Source organism: Pseudophryne corroboree, chromosome 8 (genome assembly GCF_028390025.1).
Source record: "Pseudophryne corroboree isolate aPseCor3 chromosome 8, aPseCor3.hap2, whole genome shotgun sequence".
Lineage (NCBI taxonomy): Eukaryota > Metazoa > Chordata > Amphibia > Anura > Myobatrachidae > Pseudophryne > Pseudophryne corroboree.
In genome coordinates, this window is record NC_086451.1 from 259,473,313 (window position 1) to 259,494,559 (window position 21,247).

Sequence of the window (21,247 nt, forward strand, 5' to 3'; positions counted from 1 at the left end):
TTTTTAATGTCAGCATATATATATATATATATATATATATATATATATATATATATATATATATACATACACAACAATGTATATTCACACATATTCAGACTTTAATATATATATATATATATATATATATATATATATATATACATACATACACATTATATATATACACATATACACATATCCTGATACACAGGTATAACACATTTTTACAAGTCTGAAACTAAATGTGACCTCACACAGGCTTAAAACCTGAGATGACTGCTGCTTGACCACAGCTTAGTTAATGGGCCCTTCTAGTGGCCGGCGCCGGGAGCGCGCTCTGGAGAGCTATCCTGACTGTAAAACCTATGGTAGGTTTATATTGATAGTGTAAGCTCAAACTGAGCTATTTTTAACAGTTTAAACTAGCATGTATCACTGGTAGTACACTGGTGATACCTGTGATACATGTATGTAGGTGATCACTGGTGATACATGTGATACATGTATGTAGGTGATCACTGGTGATACATGATACTAGCATGTATCACTGGTAGTTGGATCACCAGATTCCCCCAGATGGCAAAACAGTATGCAACCCTGCTTAGCTTCCAAGCTCAGATGAGTTTGTCCAGTGTGGTGTGGCTGTAGATTAAAAATACCTACAGCACCTTGTACTCCCAGGTGGCTAATCAGGCCCAACACTGCTTAGCTTCCAAAATCAGATGAGATTGGGCGTATCCAGTGTGGTGTGGCCAAGTGAATTAAGCCAAAGCTGCTGCAGGTGAGACCTGAACTCATACTGCTCCACAGATACTGTTTTATAAGCACCATGTGCTGACCAAATGTTATAACAATGAACAAAGCCAGTATTTGGCTGCCACAACCATGATTCAGATTTGCAGTCTTTAGGATAATATCATTATAAACAGTTATGATATAAATAATTATGTATATCCATGTTTTAGACATGGCAGGGAAACTGCTTATTAGTAATTGCTGGTGTCTTACTCATGCAGACAGACAATACAAAAAACAAAACAAAAACAAAGACAGACAACTTGCACGACTCAGTAATTATAGCACTAAGTTGTCTCTATAAATATATATCTGGCCAAGTGAAGTGCACGCCACCAAATTCCCCTTAACACCCCTGCGCCTTCAATGGAGGAGAGATGTAACACAGGAAATTCTGGAAATACAACAGGAAACATGGTTAATCTTGTTTTAACAAAGACTTCATAGCCTATTGTAATACATGTGCAGCGCTGCTGTATTCCCTTATCAATAAGAGTTGAATCATGAGATTTTATCCAGTGACCCTGACATTTCTGTGTGCAGGGAACATCACTGTGGCAGCAAAGTTACTCACTATAAGAAACCTGCCTTTTGACTCTCATTTGTGTGCCCCCCCATGCTCCGTATACCGTTCTCTATACACGGAGCCGGGCTATGGTGGAGAGGGAGCCCAAAGCGGCATCGAGGGCCTGGGCCACACACACACACATACACACAGTATCCCACACAGTGGGGCGGCAGCGTGAGCTGACCGCCCCGTTCAACATACCTGGACCCTGTGGTGAGGGCTATGACGGGCCTTCTCTGTAAGTTCCGTCCAGCCTTTACTGCAGGTTTTAGTCCTGCACGTGGTAGTGAGGGAGCTCTTTTTAGAGAGGTCCGACACCCACAGCTGCTAAAGCAGCCTTCACTATCCCGGACCCACGCCTATTGGAAAGGGGGATGGGATGTGGTAAATCGTTGAAAAAAGAAAAACTTAGAAAAAAATCCAATGAAATGTGGACCTCTGTGGCAGCAAAGCCACAAGCCTACTAACTGCGTCGAGCACAGAAAAAACACTGAGGTACTCAGGGATATGGAGGGGAGGTATAGTTCCAAAATTAATTTATTCAGTGCCTACTTCCTGTGGAAGCCGTCCATATCCCAAGAGTACTCCAGTGACCCCTAGTGGATGAAAAAGAAATACTGTTACTAATTCCACATTTTGGTTAACATGTAAAGTTGAATAGAAATGAGTGCCAAAACTCTTTGCAACTTAAAATTTGGGTACATCCTATTGTTAAAATACATCACTACCATAAAATAAAGAGTCAGGGTTAAAACTGCTGGAAGGCAGTTGCTTGCATAAACCGCTGCATAGTAAGTCTAGCCATAAGCATCACCACCAAGTTATAATGAAAGACCGGTAAACAAGACACCAAAACGTTCATAGTGACATTAATAGCTGCTAGCGTCTTTGTTGCCATTTTATTAGGCACTCGTGTTCTATTTAATGGAATATCTAGTCAGCCAATTATGTGGCAGCAAATCAAAGCATGATAGCATGCAGATATTTTCAAGAGGTTCTGTTGTTTTTCAGACCAAACACCCAAATGAGGAAGAAATGTGATCTAGTGAATGACTGGAATCACTGTAGGCACTAGACAGGGTGACTTGATTATATTAGAAAGTGCTGATCACTTAGAGTCACTAGATTTGGTACACAGAACTAAAAGAGGACTATGACAAGCAGGCCCGGCGCTACACGCTCAGCGAAGGGATGCAGTGCAGGGAGGCGCTGGGACGGAGAGGCGCTCCCCCTGCTCTGCATCCCCTCCCTGCTGCTGCGCTGTCCTGTCCCCCTGTGCCTGTCAGCGGCGGAACGCAGTCGGCATCGGGACACTACGAAGTGGAAGGAGGCAGTCCGGGGCTTCCCCTTCTTTCCATTCCCCTCCTCGCCTCTGACACTGCGGCTTCTGCCCGGGATCTGACGGCTGATATCATGACGTCCCCGGCACAAAAAGTGAGGAGAGGGCACTGGGCAGAGCCAGGCTGCCTCTTCCATTGGAAGGCTTGTGGACGTACTCCACCCACCCTGCTGGACAGAACAATCCCCGCTCGCTGGAGAACGGAGACTGCATCGCGGAGGATAGAACACCCCCCTCCCACCCGCTAGACAGAACAGCTGCCGCCGCTGCTTAAAGCAACCATCCCTCCCCTGACCGCTAGTGTACGGGTAGTGGACCATGCTGTTAGCACTTGGAAGCATAGTGGGGTTTAAGAACACACGGACCCTGCAAACCCGTCCGCCCACCGCAAGGTACCAGCTTTTGCAAGTGTAGCAGATAGCAATAGACCAAAAACCAGCCAGTGCTTACCTGTGCAGTGTGAGATATTAACGTATGTATGTGGGGCTGAACTGTGGATCTGAGTCCGCTTACACCAAAATACAGTGTATATTATGCAACTGACTGCACACTGACTGCTTTTTACAAAAATGTATTTATAATTATGTTTACTCACACAATACTGTAGTAGCATATGCTGTAGCGGCATCCCCGATACATGGGAGGCAAGTATCCTAACCCTCTCTGTCTAACCCTCCACCGCCTAACCGTCCCACCCAGCCCTCCACAACCTAACCCTCCCTCACCACAGCCTAACCCTAACTCTCCCCCCCTTACTGCCTAACCCTAACCTTCCCTTATAAGGACGCTACTACTACTGGGGGGGCATTATGTGTAAGGATGCTACTACTACTGGGGTGCACTACATATAAGGCCGCTACTACTACGGGTGGGGCATTACGTATAAGATGAATAAGATTGTGCTACATTGTGGCGTAATTTTAAATGGGGGTACTGCTGTGTGTTCATGCCCCTTACTTGTGAGACTACACCCCTTTTCCCCAGCGCGCGCCAAAGGAATATGGGAGGGCGCAAATTTATAGTTTGCAGGGGGGCGCCGAACACCTTAGCACCGGCCCTGATGACAAGACTGGTTCACGCTGATGAGAAAACAAGCAACAGTTACACAAATAACATGTGAAATGTGTAGCCGCAGCACGCAGAAGAGGATAAAACCTTGACCTAGATAAGATACAACAATAACAGACCACTCCTGTCAGCTAAGAACAGGAAATTGAGGCTACAGTGGACTCGGGCTCGCCAATACTGGACAGTTGAAGATTGGTGCCTTCTGACGAATCTTGATTTCTGCTGTGACATACAAATCGAGGTTCTAAATCCATGTATCCATTTTACCTTGAGTCAACAGTTAAGGATGATGCCGATAGTATATTGTGGTGGGGAAAGTTGTCTTGGCACATATAAGGTTGCATAATATCAATTGAGCATCATTTAAATGCCACAGCCAACCTCTAGTTTCAGGAATACTTTTTTAGCCATCTCCTAACAGAAGATGGCTAAAAAAAAAAAAAAGTATTCCTGAAACTCGAGGTTGGCTGTGGCATTTAACGGATGTTCAAATGATATTATGCAACCTTATATGTGCCACAACTTTCCCCACACCAATATACTACGCACCATTGGCCTGATTCCGATTTGTACACAATGTCGATGTTCACACAACTAAGTGAATATCTGTACACTGTGCATGTACCTCGATCATACGGTGCATGCTCCAAAGGTAACTTGCAATGCTGCTCGCAGTGAGGATTTACTCAGTGGATTGACAGGAAGGGACAAAGTTAGTGGGGTAACAGGGATTGGTGGCAAAAATGTAAGCATGTCACAGCCGTTTTCAGGGTGTGTATGCCTACAGCTGCAATCATGTACATAGAGAAACAGGGCGCCGGTGTCGCTACTGATGGGGCCAGTCTGCGTGATCACAGACTCACTTGGGGAGTAGATGTTCCTGGTTTCTGCATCAATGTTGCATATTAGTAAGCAGTTGCTGAGGACTATGCGATGGCTCAGATGGGAGTATCTACTCTTAACTGGGCAGCTGCTTCACATTCGATGATCAGCTGCATATGCAATTGCATGCAAAACTGAATCAGTACCCATGTCACAAAACAAATGTCATCTCAAACTGGTTCTACAAACATGACACCTGTATTTTAGTCATGTAAATCTTACACAGATTGCACACAGGGTTTTGACAAGCAAAAGTGTGTTGCTCCCATTAGCAACAGTATCATATGGGAACATACCTTGTGTATAAAACTTCAGTGAAATACTTTATAACAAAGTGCATAGTATTAAAGAGAGTCAGAGGGAAGATTAATTTGTTAACTTTTATTTAAACAGTTGAAATGCGGTTTTATTTGACCAACAATTCCAAAGTGACAATTCCCACATGGAGTTCCACTCATAGATAGTAAGGAACATGTGTTTGGCACATCTATGTTACTTCTGTCCTTCCATTTGCTTATCCCACGGCTGGCAACAAAGAGGCTCAGTTTATGTCCCGGTGTTACTTTCAATAAGAAGAGAGACTGTTTTATGAGCAGACCAGATGCAAGTTATTGAGTAAAAGTCCTTAAATGGGGAGTTCAACATCAATTCCTTGTGCTACAAAACTGGATTTGCGATGCTAATACTGATGCTAGGTAAAAACTGATGAAGTTAGTCATTGTCATAACAATTCATTGACCTTCGATGTATAATGCAGACTAAAAGTAATCTCTTTACACAGACTTTGCTAAATGCATATGAGCTTATCTTATTAATAAGTATTTGATATACTGTAAACAGCTAAAATAATAGAATATTAAACATGTTTTTAAGCAACACAGTATCAGGCATTTAGATTTTACATTTCAAGCAGAGAAATGTTATATATCTTAGGCAAATGAAACAATAGCATGAAAAAAATATTTACAGATTTAGTAGGAGAAAAAACAAAAAGGAATAAAAATAATTGATAAGTTAAGTGCTGCCAATATTTGTTAACAAACGGACATATTTAGGCCCAGATTTACCAAGCCTCTGCGAGTGAAATTGCACCGTGATAAAGGGGTCTATTAATGAAGCAGTGAATAGTGAGCAGAAGTGAGCTCCGTACAATTTTATAGTATGCAAATTATAAATGTTAATTCAATGCTGATTGGTTGTGATGGGCCACTTCTCCACACTTTTCACTGCTTCATGAATAGACCCCAAAGTACCAACTAGCCAGCTCCTAACTGCCATGTCACAGGCTGTGTTTGAAAAAGGACAGTTAGGAGCTGATTGGCTGGTACTTTATTTCCGTGCAATTGATCACTCTCCAAGGCTTGATAAATCTGGGCCTTACTTTAAATTTACTGGTCTGGTAAAAATATAATTTTGACTGCAGTGGCTTTTCATATTAACCCTATATACAGGGCAGCAATGTTGAGAAAATGTGAACAAAATATAAATAAACCACCCAACCATATTCAGTCACTTTAGTCACCTGCATGGTAACAATCAGTATGATGTACAAACACTGACATTTGAAAACATTATGCAACTTTATTATAGATTATATTTATTTTGGAGCATTTCTTTTTAGATCTTCCTGTATGGAAGGGTGGTGGTGCACCATTTAACATTACCCCCAAATACAATATCTTGATGAAGGTAGGCATTACGAGGAATAATAGTGCTGGCGGGGAAACTGTGTAAACCATCAAATCGAGGTCAGGTACACAAAGTATTGAAGCCGGTTTTAATGTGTATTCAAAAACTCAGAAGCAAAATATAAAAAACGGATGGTGCAAATTGCAAATGCCCAACTGTAACAAAAAGCAAATACCTGTTTTGGCTATTAATAAATGCCAATATCTGATCAGTTGCTGTCAGCTAGCACGTTTAATAAATACACATTCTAATGTTTTAGTTATTAGAAGAAAAAAACAAAAAACAAAAACCATGGTGTGGGAGATTTCCCTACTCAAGTCAATACGATCCCATACAGTATCGTCAAGGTCTTTTAACATGGCCGTCCTCCCTAGGTGACAATACATCCCACCCCTCCCTTTTCACACTAATGAGTAATGTATAAACAGAAACCAATGAACTCAGAATCAGTGAAGAGGCAGTCTGCTGTCATTTCAGTATGTCCAGAAGAGGAAGTAGTGACAAGGTGATGGAGACTCTCCAGAGACAATGAAGCTATATTGCTGGCCACACACAAACACTAATAGCAACATTGCGCTTCTGTCATCTCCAAATGAACCCACTGCCCAATACTCTGATCAGCATTGCTCATTATCAGACATAAATGTTGCTGTAAGGTATAAGAGATGGCCTCTACTGGCTTAGGTGTGCAGACCTCTTCCAAAAGCAGTTTCCATGCAATAACCGGAAGAGATGCGAGTGTTGAGACTCATTGCCAAACTGCCAGATCTGTGATCAAGTTGGATTCTGAAGATTGTATTGTGTGTGGCCAGCATTTTTCAAGAATGCTATGGATTGGAGTATCTTAGTAATACAACAGCTACCAATATATTTTAATGGGTTATATTAGATTTTCATGTTAGGAAAATATATATTTTTTAAAGTAACCATCTTTTAAGTGTTTGTATACATATAGTTTATGCAGTATAAGCCTATTATAATTACATTTTCAAAACAAGAACAAGAGTATATGGCTAGTTTTGCACAGTATCATACATTCAGTTTAGTGGTTCAAATCTCACGTCTGGGGCAATTATTGCTTTCTTTTGTATAAAAATGAAAGACCAAATACCCATTGCAAATACAATTTCAGAACTAAAGGAGATGACAATAGCAAACAACTGTAGAATGCCAGTAAGATGGCATAATCAACACTTCTAATGGGATGTAGTTAAAATGCCGGCCGGACAGGATTCCAGCAGTCGAAATACCGATGCCGGAATCCCGAACGATGGCAAAATGCTGGCGTCAAAATACATACGCAGCTCAGGTTCCCGGTGTCAAAATACAGACGCCTGGAATCCTAAATGTTCTTTTAGTGGGACGCGCTCGCTCCTGCCGCGGGGGAGGGGGTGCGAGGTTAGGTTTACACATTAGAAGGTGGGTTAGAGTGCAGGGTCAGGAAGGGGATGGTTAGGTACCCGGGAGGGGGGGTTAGGTACTTACAAGGGGAGGTTAGGGTTAGTCTCTAAGCGAGGAGGGTTAGGTTTAGGCCACAGGGAAGGGAGGGTTAGGATAAAGCACCACCGGGGAAGTTTAGGCACTCACAAGGGAAGGGTAGGGATAGGGTAGGGGAGGATTATGGTACTTTCTGGGGGCTGTCGGGATTATGATAGTCGGGATGCCACTGTCGGGATTCTGGCCGCCGGCATCCTATCGGAATATCATCCCGAATCCCTTCAAATATAGCAGAGGCCTATGGTGGACTTGAAGTGTACCAGAACACCTCTCAAAGAGAATGTTAATGCACAAAACATTTATCGGTCATAACATAGGATGCAATGAAAGAAACGTGGAGGTCCACTCAGTTTTTTTACTTTGTTAAATAATTTTCTGATTTGTCATTTTGCTCACAATCTTGGTCATTGGTGTAGCAGAAAGATTCAGGCCCAGAATTTATTTTCCAGTCAAGATGGCTTCCTTAAGGTCACAATTGGCAATAATGTAACTTTGAGCTCATATGGCTCCATGGCTGATTAGATCTTAAGGTGTGTACACACGGTGAGATGCTTGCTATGCCTGATTTGGACTATGCGATTTCCCTTGAACTCCCCCAGAGCCCAGGTAGTACAGATTTTGACTATCTGTGCTTGAGATTTTGTCTATGTACGATTTCGGCTAAGTGCCAATTTTGACTACACTTTGTACTAGATAGTACACTAGATAGTCAAGATTGACTTGCCTGCTCAGTCTATCTAGCCTTGGGATACCGACCCCACGGGTGCGCGCATCAGGATTGAATCTGTATCGCAAGCGCAAAATTTGGAAAAAGGTTGTAATTGTTACCAGGCGCCACTTGTACAATATGGTCACAATTCAATGGAAATGTCAGAAATGAATACGTTCCTGAAAATGAGATTGAATCCTCAAAGGTTCCTCCCACTGTTGTATGTGTTGATTTCAGCACATGTGGAAAGAGCAGATCGATATCATGTGTAGTACAATTTATGTTTTAATGACATACACAGTTAAGAACATAGAACAATAAATAATACAATGTTCCCCTGTCCTATCGGAGATGCTGTAGTTAGACAGTCCTCCCGGGAGGACTGCTTTGGTGATCATTCACCTAACACGCTTCTGTTGAGGACTGTTTCAAACCAGTCCTCACATCTTTATGGTAATTGTTCTAACTACAGCATCTCCGATAGGACAGGGGAACATTGTATTATTTATTGTTCTATGTTCTTAACTGTGTATGTCATTAAAACATAAATTGTACTACACATGATATCGATCTGCTCTTTCCACATGTGCTGAAATCAACACATACAACAGTGGGAGGAACCTTTGAGGATTCAATCTCATTTTCAGGAACGTATTCAGTTCTGACATTTCCATTGAATTGTGACCATATTGTACAAGTGGCGCCTGGTAACAATCACAACCTTTTTCCAAATTTTGTACTTGTAACCCACGAGTGCCTTGGGGGGGCACTTACATTGGTTGTTGTAGTGTCCAGGAAGCCTTTTGCGCAGTTGGGGGTATAACTAACCATTTTTTATAAATTATGTATCGCAAGCGGCCTAACACCTTGAGATATGCACTAACTTTTCATAAGATTTTGACTATAGAGTCAAAATATTACAATTTATCTCACTGTGTGTACACACCTTAATACAGTCATGGTCAAAATATAAACAAGCTTTTTTTATTTTAAAACAGAGAACAGATTTATATGACTGAATACAAACATTGTGTGAGTAGGTATTTGTCTTTTCTCTTCTGTGTTGTGTATTAATTGCACTACCAGAAAGTGGTTTGATTTTGGCTTCAGAAAGAGTAAAACAACTATATTGTTAGTTAATATTCTAATGGAACATATTGGAGGCAAATCTAGAGCAGCATTATCTCAGAAAGCGTCAACAACTGAGGTCATATGCTAGATACAGGCACCCGACGACGTCGCATTTACTGACCATACAGTACAAGTGGCTACTTGAATTACAACAGGGCTGTTTAAATGGCAAGATATTTAACCTATGCTTGACCTACCAATTACTGTACTAGTACATTTTTGGAAACCCAAAATGCACAACAGCCAACATACACTATGCCAATATAGGACAGCACCAGGATGCAAGAAGACACATGGACATACTTTTTCCTACCAGTCTATAATACTTTATAGGAAAATGTAGAAATGGGATAAAGAGCAACAGGTTACTTAAATGTATTAAACCCTTATAGGTATATAGTGATTTCCCAGGTTACAGTCACAGCAAACCATCTAAAATATATATTGGCTATAAATAGAAACAGTTTTTGTTTTTTTAACCAAATTGGTGTCTTGCCATTTCTAAATGCTGGGAGCAGTTAGCTATACAGTGTCCATATAAAGCCACTATGTAAAAGGACAGTGAAGACTAACAATGATTATACAGTGCCATTAGACAGATTGCATTACACAGAATTAAAGTTCAAAAAGGGTTGAGATTACCTAAAGGATAAAAAAAGGGGCCGACTAGATGGGCCAAGTGGTACTTATCTGCCGTTAAATTCTATATTTCTATGTTTTCGCAGAGAAAGCTTACCTACATTTAGGGCACGATTTGGAAGCAAGACAGATGTTAGTTTGTATCTGGAGCAAACCATTGTGCATTGCAAGGGGAGAAAATACATTTATATATCTTCTGTGCAGGGTAAATACGGTCTGCTTTTGCTGGAGCCAACAAATATTAGACAGCTTTATTTTTACGCTGCAATTTAGATTTCAGTTTGCACCCCCCCCCCCCCCCCAAATCTAAATCTTCTGCACATGTTACATCTGCCCCACCTGCAGAGCAACATGGTTTTGCCCAGTTGCTTGCTTTTTTGGTTTGCTTCCACCTTAGTCTACGCAATGAAAGAATTAAAGGCTTGGCTCTTAGTAGCATCACCAGTATATGACGTATCCTGTGCCAAGGGGAAGAGACAAGTTTAAAGAGACACCAATTTTACCCAGTTAACATGGCAGTGTTCGGTCATGTGCTCGACAACACATCTATAGTAAACAACAAATGTTCAAGTTCTCTAGTTAGGTTCTGAAAAAAATTTACAGGACGGTAGAGGTCTGCTGCCCGCTCACACACAAGTCTGCTCTCTCATCCTCTCCATAAACTGATTATGGCTTTACAAAAAAAAAAAAACAGACTGTTGGCCACAGCTGATAAGAGAGACCAGCAGCACAAAGCAAAGTGTAAATACAAGAGAGTGAAATGGTTCATACAATCAAATGATGCCTACATGTACATCTAAAATTGATACAGAATCATTGGCAACATTGTAACAGCTATATTACATTCTGTAAACAGAAGTATAACACTTGCAGGTCTGAAAAAGGCAATATTTACATTTTTTTTGGTTAAATAATCCATTTCAGCTTACAATATATATATCATTTTGAGATCTTGACACATCACATATCTTTCTAACTGATGACAGAATGTCTAGTTTCTATAGATAGATCTGTGCAGCTATACATAAACCTTATCCTTTATAACAGACTAGGGCAATTTGTGACTCGCCAGATGTGCTGAACTATGAGTCCCAGCAGCATACCAAGCCTGTACATGGGCTTGCTCGCCCTGCTTTAGAAGATACGTGTATAACCGTGTGTGGTTTTTATGTAGGGTATAAAGTAAATGGATTGAACCATACATTATACTAGTGGAAAATAGATGTAGGGACAGTAAGGCAACAAGCTAGTCAAAGCAGCACTGATGTACATGCCTAACTGCAACTATATACATGTATGTGTATATAACACTAATTCCAGGTGTGAGGTGCTGTGAGTGGTATGCCAGCTGCTTGACACTTTTGCACTGCACAGGCTAAAATGAAGTGCAACACAGAAAGCTTCCCTTAACATAAAAAAATAAGTGTGCAAATCTTTTTTTTTTTTTTCCTTTTCCTACATAATAAAAAATACTGGAACTATTAGGATACCATACTGCTATGCAAAAGAAAGACTTTTGTATTTTTTCAAACACAGTAGTAGTATACCTTTTCTTTCCAAAACCATCTAAAAAAGGCACGAAGGGTAGGAATGACAGGTAACAAAACAACATGAAATGAAGTGGGGGCGTTTTCTTTTCAGTCCGGCCGAAAGATCGGATACTTTGGTAAGAATTCTATTAGTATGACCTGTAACGGAAAATTGCAACTGCCGTCAACAAATCTGCTTACAGTTTTCCTAGATCACCACATTTATTGTAAATCAGGCGTTAGTAGGAAATAATAATGAATAAAATACACTTTAACCTGGAGAATCTACATACACAGATAGTCAGTGGATTTGACAGTGTTACGAGCAATATAGAGCAAAGGAATAACAAAAGCAATTTCATTTTATGCCAAAGTCATTGCCATTAGTAAGATATTTTCAAATATGAAGCTCCTAAGCAGAAGTTTCTGAAGGGAGAACTCTTCTGCGATTCCTGCTCTGCCAATATTGGCATGGAGACAAGCGCATGAAGGCATACTGAACATGCGCTGGTCTCACCTACATAGCTGCATTCCCAGCTGGTTTAGAGCGCATATGCAAGTTAGGGAAGCTATGGGAACATTTAAAAATAAAAAAAACATTTTTTTAGCGTTTGTGTGCTCAAGCTCCTGGCTGCATTTTTTCCGTCAGCCAGAGATGTGCAGTAGCGCTAGATGGTGCAGGCAAAATCGAAGTAGCCACCATATGAAGGTACAGAGGTGCGCCCATCAACTATCATGCCTGTCATTTCCATGCCTTGACGCATGCAGGGAAGCGGTACCTGCTGCACATAACCTGTGCAGTTACCGCTAAGCTAATTATCTAATGTTCGTACATCTCCTAAGTACATTCTAAGCTCTACCAGCATGCTCTTCATAGACAGTATAAAGGTTATGTAGAGAAGTAATATAAAAAGCAATTAATTGTCTTCTGGTAGAGATGTGATGGGGAAGAAGGGGGGGGGGATTCAATTGAGGGCAAATTTGTTCGCCTGGCTAAATTATGCGCAGCTGCGGGCTCTTGCTCAAAAGTTTTTGCTACCCAATAGGGTAGCGAGCACTTGAGCAAATCAGGGTTCAAACTGCCCAGGTGAAAGGTGCGAAAAGAGCTGTTGTTGCCGGCATTTACATGCCGTGGTAATTTGCACCCTTCGACCTCAATTGAATTCCGCCCTAAGTGAAAACTAGAAAGTGGGCTTGAAATACATGATATCATATACAGACAGCTATACTCACGTATTCCATCAAATTGTTTGATTCACATTTCCTTCTGCTTAATTTCCAGTGCAAGCCAAGCTGGAAAAAAAACAAAACAGTATACGTTGCAATGTTAATGAAAAACCATTGAAAACATTCTTTCAGGCACATTTACCTTTGAACCTCTTACCTTGTGATACATTCTGTTATTCTCCCAGTCCAAAAGCTTGTGAATGGATCTTCTGGTCTACCATAATATAAGATTCAACATTGGAAATTAGCCTGAATTTATAAATAAATCATATGACCCACTGACAGTTGGCAGGATACCTAGCTCTCCAAAGACGCATACAGTTGGTTAAAGGACCGAAGAAAGTACAATTTATGCCAACACATCCTTTGCAAGGCAAATAGTAAAACAGATGTCCTTTGCTCAGGGTAGCTGAAATCCATTTGTATTACTTAACTTGTACATTAAAAGTAAATCCTGCATATTTTTCAACATGTCATAAATGACCAAAAAACAAAGTTTTTTTTTTCTAAGTGAAACTGCTGTAGGATGGACAGAAAAAGATAAAAACATTTTTTTACAGCATAAATTATTTGAGCATTCGAAGTCCGGATAATGAAATGATACATTAACCCACATCCGTAATTGACCTCTGTTCTGCTGTACTTTTAAAACATTAGTTAACACTGTGTTAAATATTGTAGTATTTCCAAATTCACTGTGTATTTGTAAAATCTATTTCGTAATATGCCACCAAAAGCAACTACAGTATATATATATACGTACTATTTCGAAGAGGACCACTGCCAACCATTACACTGTAGGGGTCCCTGATGAATGGGCTGAATCCCTAACAGCCACGTAGGCCTCCTTGTTCAGCCTTGCCTCTTGCCACAGAATCATGCATTCAATGCTCAAAGTACTAGGACTATACAGCATTATTACACTCCTAGTAATAAAACTACTGATGCTGGGATTTTGAATGATGGAGGGACAGAAGCAGCAATTTTAAATAACGGACCCTGCAAGAGCAGAATAAAGGCCTTCTCTAGTACACATAACGAAGAGGGGATTTTTTTTTTTTTTATTACAAAAAGGGTAAACAGTGTAATAGGTCTTAAAAGATACCAACTGAACAATAGTGAGACTAAGAAAAAATAAGAATTTACTCACCGGTAATTCTATTTCTCGTAGTCCGTAGTGGATGCTGGGAACTCCGTAAGGACCATGGGGAATAGACGGGCTCCGCAGGAGACTGGGCACTCTTAAAGAAAGATTAGGTACTATCTGGTGTGCACTGGCTCCTCCCTCTATGCCCCTCCTCCAGACCTCAGTTAAGGAAACTGTGCCCGGAAGAGCTAACACAACAAGGAAAGGATTTGGAATCCAGGGTAAGACTCATACCAGCCACACCAATCACACTGTACAACTTGTGATAACCATACCCAGTTAACAGTATGAACAACAACTGAGCCTCAGTAACAGATGGCTCATAACAATAACCCTTTAGTTAAGCAATAGCTATATACATGTATTGCAGAGAGTCCGCACTTGGGACGGGCGCCCAGCATCCACTACGGACTACGAGAAATAGAATTACCGGTGAGTAAATTCTTATTTTCTCTGACGTCCTAGTGGATGCTGGGAACTCCGTAAGGACCATGGGGATTATACCAAAGCTCCCAAACGGGCGGGAGAGTGCGGATGACTCTGCAGCACCGAATGAGCAAAGGCAAGGTCCTCCTCAGCCAGGGTATCAAATATGTAGAATTTAGCAAATGTGTTTGAACCCGACCAAGTAGCAGCTCGGCAAAGCTGTAAAGCCGAGACCCCTCGGGCAGCCGCCCAAGAAGAGCCCACCTTCCTTGTGGAATGGGCTTTGACTGATTTAGGATGCGGCAGTCCAGCCGCAGAATGTGCCTGCTGAATCATGCAACAGATCCAGCGAGCAATAGTTTGCTTTGAAGCAGGAGCACCCAGCTTGTTGGGTGCATGCAGGATAAAGAGCGAGTCAGTTTTCCTGACTCCAGCCGTCCTGGAAACATAAAATTTTCAAAGCCCGGACTACGTCCAGCAACTTGGAAGCCTCCAAGTCCCGAGTAGCCGCAGGCACCACAATAGGTTGGTTCAAATGAAACGCTGATACCACCTTTGGGAGAAATTGGGGACGAGTCCTCAATTCTGCCCTGTCCATATGGAAGATCAGATACGGGCTTTTACATGACAAAGCCGCCAATTCTGACACACGCCTAGCTGAAGCCAAGGCCAACAGCATGACCACCTTCCACGTGAGATACTTTAGTTCCACGGTCTTAAGTGGCTCAAACCAGTGTGATTTCTGGAAATCCAACACAACGTTAAGATCCCAAGGTGCCACTGGAGGCACAAAAGGGGGCTGAATATGCAGCACTCCCTTAACAAACGTCTGAACTTCAGGCAGTGAAGCCAGTTCTTTTTGAAAGAAAATAGATAGGGCCGAAATCTGGACCTTTATAGATCCTAATTTTAGGCCCATAGACACTCCTGACTGTAGGAAGTGCAGGACTCGACCCAGCTGGAATTCCTCTGTAGGGGCCTTCCTGGCCTCACACCAAGCAACATATTTTCGCCATATACGGTGATAATGTTTTGCTGTCACGTCTTTCCTAGCCTTCATCAGCGTAGGAATAACTTCATCCGGAATGCCCTTTTCCGCTAGGATCCGGCGTTCAACCGCTATGCCGTCAAACGCAGCCACGGTAAGTCTTGGAACAGACAGGGCCCCTGTTGTAACAGGTCCTGTCTGAGAGGCAGAGGCCATGGGTCCTCTGAAATCATTTCTTGTAGTTCTGGGTACCAAGTTCTTCTTGGCCAATCCGGAACGATGAGTATAGTTCTTACTTCTCTCTTTCTTACTATCCTCAGTACCTTGGGTATGAGAGGAAGAGGAGGGAACACATAAACCGACTGGTACACCCACGGTGTCACTAGTGCGTCCATAGCTATCGCCTGAGGGTCCCGTGACCTGGCGCAATATTTTTTTAGCTTTTTGTTGAGGCGGGACGCCATCATGTCCACCTGTGGTAGTTCCCAGCGATTTACAATCTTTGTGAAGACTTCTTGATGAAGTCCCCACTCTCCCGGGTGGAGGTCGTGTCTGCTGAGGAAGTCTGCTTCCCAGTTGTCCACTCCCGGAATGAACACTGCTGACAGTGCTAGCACGTGATTCTCCGCCCATCGAAGAATCCTTGTGGCTTCTGCCATCGCCATCCTGCTTCTTGTGCCGCCCTGGCGGTTTACATGGGCGACCGCCGTGATGTTGTCTGACTGAATCAGTACTGATTGGTTTTGAAGCAGGGGCTCTGCTTGACTCAGGGCGTTGTAGATGGCCCTTAGTTCCAATATATTTATGTGTAGAGAAGTCTCCAGACTTAACCACTGTCCTTGGAAGTTTCTTCCCTGAGTGACTGCCCCCCATCCTCGGAGGCTTGCATCCGTGGTCACCAGGACCCAGTCCTGTATGCCGAACCTGCGTCCCTCGAGAAGTTGAGCACTCTGCAGCCACCACAGCACAGACACCCTGGCCCTTGGGGACAGGGTGATCAACCGATGCATCTGAAGATGCGATCCGGACCATTTGTCCAACAGATCCCACTGAAAGATCCTTGCATGGAACCTGCCGAAGGGAATTGCTTCGTAAGAAGCCACCATCTTTCCCAGGACTCGCGTGCAGTGATGCACCGACACCTGTTTTGGTTTCAGGAGGTCCCCGACCAGAGATGACAATTCCTGGGCCTTCTCCTCCGGGAGAAACACCTTCTTCTGTTCTGTGTCCAGAATCATTCCCAGGAAAAGCAGACGCGTCGTAGGAATCAGCTGCGACTTTGGGATATTCAGAATCCAGCCGTGCTGTTGCAACACTTCCTGAGAGTGTGCTACGCTGACCAACAACTGCTCTCTGGACCTCGCCTTTATGAGGAGATCGTCCAAGTACGGGATAATTATAACTCCCTTTCTTCGAAGGAGTATCATCATTTCGGCCATTACCTTGGTAAATATTCTCGGAGCCGTGGAGAGACCAAACGGCAAAGTCTGGAATTGACAGTCCTGTACCACAAACCTGAGGTACTCCTGGTGAGGTGGGTAAATGGGGACATGCAAGTCAGCATCCTTGATGTCCAGCGACACCATAAAATCCCCCTCTTCCAGGCTTGCAATAACCGCCCTGAGTGATTCCATTTTGAACTTGAACTTCTTTATATAAGTGTTCAAGGATTTTAAATTTAGAATGGGTCTCACCGAACCGTCCGGTTTCGGTACCACAAACATTGTGGAATAGTAACCCCTTACCTGTTGAAGGAGGGGGACCTTGATTATCACCTGCTGGAGGTACAGCTTGTGAATTGCCGCCAGTACTATCTCCCTTTCCCTGGGAGGAGCTGGCAAGGCTGATTTGAGGTAACGGCGAGGGGGAGTCGCCTCAAACTCCAGCTTGTATCCCTGAGATACAATTTGTACAGCCCAGAGATCCACTTGTGAGCGAACCCACTGGTTGCTGAAGTTTCGGAGACGCGCCCCCACCGCACCTGGCTCCGCCAGTGGAGCCCCAACGTCATGCGGTGGACTTAGTGGAAGCAGGGGAGGATTTTTGTTCCTGGGAACTGGCTGCCTGGTGCAGCTTCTTTCCTCTACCCCTGCCTCTGGCCAGAAAGGATGCGCCTCTGACCCGCTTGCCTTTCTGAGGCCGAAAGGACTGCATTTGATAATACGGTGCTTTCTTAGGCTGTGAGGGAACCTGAGGTAAAAAAGTCGACTTCCCAGCTGTTGCTGTGGATACGAGGTCCGAGAGACCATCCCCGAACAATTCCTCACCCTTATAAGGCAAAACCGCCATGTGTTTTTTAGAATCAGCATCACCTGTCCACTGCCGAGTCCATAATACTCTCCTGGCAGAAACGGACATTGCATTAATTCTAGATGCCAGCAGGCAAATGTCCCTCTGGGCATCCCGCATATATAAGACGACGTCTTTTATATGTTCCATGGTTAGCAAAATAGTATCCCTGTCGAGGGAATCAATGTTGTCTGACAGGGTATCAGTCCATGCTGCTGCAGCACTACACATCCAGGCTGAAGCAATAGCAGGTCTCAGTAGAGTACCAGAGTGTGTATACACAGACTTCAGGATAGCTTCCTGCTTTCTATCCGCAGGCTCCTTTAGGGCGGCCGTATCCTGAGACGGCAGTGCCACCCTTTTAGATAAGCGTGTGAGCGCCTTGTCCACCCTAGGGGATGTTTCCCAACGTAACCTATCCGTTGGCGGGAAAGGGTACGCCATCAGTAACCTCTTAGAAATCACTAGTTTCTTATCAGGGGAACTCCACGCTTCTTCACACAAATCATTTAATTCATCAGATGGGGGAAAAGTCACTGGCTGCTTTTTCTCCCCAAACATAATACCCCTCTTGGTGGTAACCGGGTTAACGTCAGAAATGTGCAATACATCTTTCATTGCAGTAATCATGCATCGGATGGCCTTTGTAGACTGTACATTTGTCTCATCCTCATCTACACTGGAGTCAGACTCCGTGTCGACATCTGTGTCTACCATCTGAGCCAGAGGGCGTTTATGAGCCCCTGACGGAGTTGACACGGTCGGTTAAGACCTTCCACATATCCATCCAATCAGGTGTCGGCCCCGTCGGGGGCGACACCACACTAATCTGCCCCTGCTCCGCCTCCACGTAACCCTCATCAAACATGTCGACACAGCCGTACCGACACACCGCACACACACAGGGAATGCTCTGACTGAGGACAGGACCCCACAAAGTCCTTTGGGGAGACAGAGAGAGAGTATGCCAGCACACACCACTGCGCTATATAACACAGGGATGTACACTATAATAAGTGATTTTTCCCAATAGCTGCTTACTTTCTTATTTGCGCCTAAATTTAAGTGCCCCCCCTCTCTTTTTTACCCTTCTTGTATCCAGATACTGCAGGGGAGAGCCTGGGGAGCTGCTTCCAGCGGAGCTGTGAAGGGAAAATGGCGCTGGTGTGCTGAGGAAGAAGGCCCCGCCCCCTCAGCGGCAGGCTTCTGTCCCGCGTTTTGTGTGACTTAATGGTGGGGGTTTGCACACATATACAGTGCCAGACTGTATTATGTGTATAATTTGTGCCAAAAGGTATTATAATTGCTGCCCAGGGTGCCGCGCCCCCCCCCCCCCCCCCCCAGCGCCCTGCACCCTACAGTGACCGGAGTGTGTGGTGTGCTGTGGGAGCAATGGCGCACAGCTGCAGTGCTGTGCGCTACCTTAATGAAGACAGGAGTCTTCAGCCGCCGATTTCGTCGTTTCTTCTGTCTTCTGGCTCTGCAAGGGGGACGGCGGCGCGGCTCTGGGAACGGACGATCGAGGTCAGGCCCTGTGTTCGAACCCTCTGGAGCTAATGGTGTCCAGTAGCCTAAGAAGCACAAGCTAGCTGCAAGCAGGTAGGTTTGCTTCTCTCCCCTCAGTCCCACGTAGCAGTGAGTCTGTTGCCAGCAGATCTCACTGACACTGAAAATAAAAAACCTAACAAATACTTTCTTTTCTAGCAAGCTCAGGAGAGCCCACTAGGTGCATCCAGCTCTGGCCGGGCACAGATTCTAACTGAGGTCTGGAGGAGGGGCATAGAGGGAGGAGCCAGTGCACACCAGATAGTACCTAATCTTTCTTTTAGAGTGCCCAGCCTCCTGCGGAGCCCGTCTATTCCCCATGGTCCTTACGGAGTTCCCAGCATCCACTAGGACGTCAGAGAAATCACAGTATTTTGGCTGCAGGATTTAAAAGGACAATAATATTAGATGCAAAACCAGGAATGTTCTGCATTTAATATTACTGCCCTTATAAATCCCAAAGCCAGAACAATCGAATAGCGGCGGCTTTAAAAAGCCTCCCCTTAGTAAATATAGTCCTTAGACTTCCTAGTCTAAATACCAGTGTTAACTTCTTGTAGTCGTAGACTAGTAAATTTATCTTATACTGTACCTATTTTTTCCAGCAATATCTTAAAATAAAATAAAAAATTTATTAAATATGTCCTAAGAAAATAACACGATTAGCTTCCTAATTTTGCATCTATTGTCAAGAAATAAAATATCAGCTATGTTAATCTATTCAATGGTAAGGAGCAACTGTAAACTCATCCATCTCTATAAAACTGTACTGAGTACAATTACTTACCCTTTTGTTCATGCATATAACAGGCCACAAACTGAAGCCCAATGTACAACAGCAGCAGATACAGCCACATAGCAACCATTTCACATTGAGGGGGAGATTCTTCCTTAAGCATGCATTCACACGCCCAATACTAATTTTATATTCTTCTGGTGCTACCTGCAATCACAAACCAAGTTTTTCGGTTAATAAATGATACAACCACAGATTTAATCCACAGAATCTTTCCACAGATTGTTTCCACTACTATTGAACAAAGAAATATTTTGCAGTAAACTACTATTCATAATATAAAATAGTCCAAACCAATGTTATATGCTATAGATTAGTAGAGTTCGAAACATAGAAACACAGAATTTGATGGCAGATGAGAACCACTTGGCCCATCTAGTCTGCCCCTTTTGTTTTTTTTTTGTTTTGTTTTTTATCCTTTAGGTAATCTCAACCCTTTTTTGAACCTTAGGTCTTTGTTATGATATTAATATGCCTATCCCAAGCATGTTTAAGTTGCTCTACAGTCTTAGCTGGGATCAGTATGATATACAGACGATCGGTAGGTCGGCCGTCAATATGCAGACAACGGCTTCCCGATCGTCAGTATGCCGGCAGCGGGGCGAGCACAAAGAATCCCCTTGCAGGCTGGCTGCTCTCGCCACAGGTTCTATTTCCACACTATGGGTGTCGTGGACACCCACGAGTGGGAATAGCCCCTGTTGGCATTGTCAGTGGTCGGGCTCCCGGCGTCTGTATCCTGCCCGCCCCGGGAACTCAGTTGCATACCTCTTAACCTCTACCACATTACCTATTATGAGCTGTAAACTGAGGGGAGACATGATAAAAAAAAAAAAAAAAAAAAATTACAAACAATGGCATGCAATGCATTTAACACCTCACACGATGTGTTAGCTTGTGTGGACTCAAGACTTGCTTGATACTTTTTTTCATATATATTTGATATGAAACGACACTACTTTACTAAAAGGCCAAATTGACAAAAAATGTTTTTATAGACA

The 21,247-nt window shown here is 43.3% G+C and overlaps 1 protein-coding gene across 2 annotated transcripts in view; it reads right to left on the reverse strand.

Annotated features, from left to right (window-relative positions):
• Positions 1–11,120: 11,120 nt before the first annotated feature.
• LOC134948916 (cysteine-rich hydrophobic domain-containing protein 2-like) overlaps positions 11,121–21,247 on the reverse strand; it is a 95,546-nt gene continuing 85,419 nt past the window's right edge. Inside the window, exons 3-6 of one of the 2 annotated variants that reach the window (XM_063937197.1) lie at positions 20,238–20,393; positions 13,213–13,269; positions 13,062–13,121; positions 11,121–11,987 (exon numbers count right to left, since the gene is read on the reverse strand). In XM_063937197.1, coding sequence (XP_063793267.1) covers positions 11,937–11,987; positions 13,062–13,121; positions 13,213–13,269; positions 20,238–20,393 — 324 coding nt within the window. In that variant the 3' untranslated portion in view covers positions 11,121–11,936. Of the gene's footprint in view, positions 11,988–13,061; positions 13,122–13,212; positions 13,270–13,818; positions 14,055–20,237; positions 20,394–21,247 lie in introns of those variants that run through there. The other variant, XR_010183056.1, reaches the window with a different exon arrangement.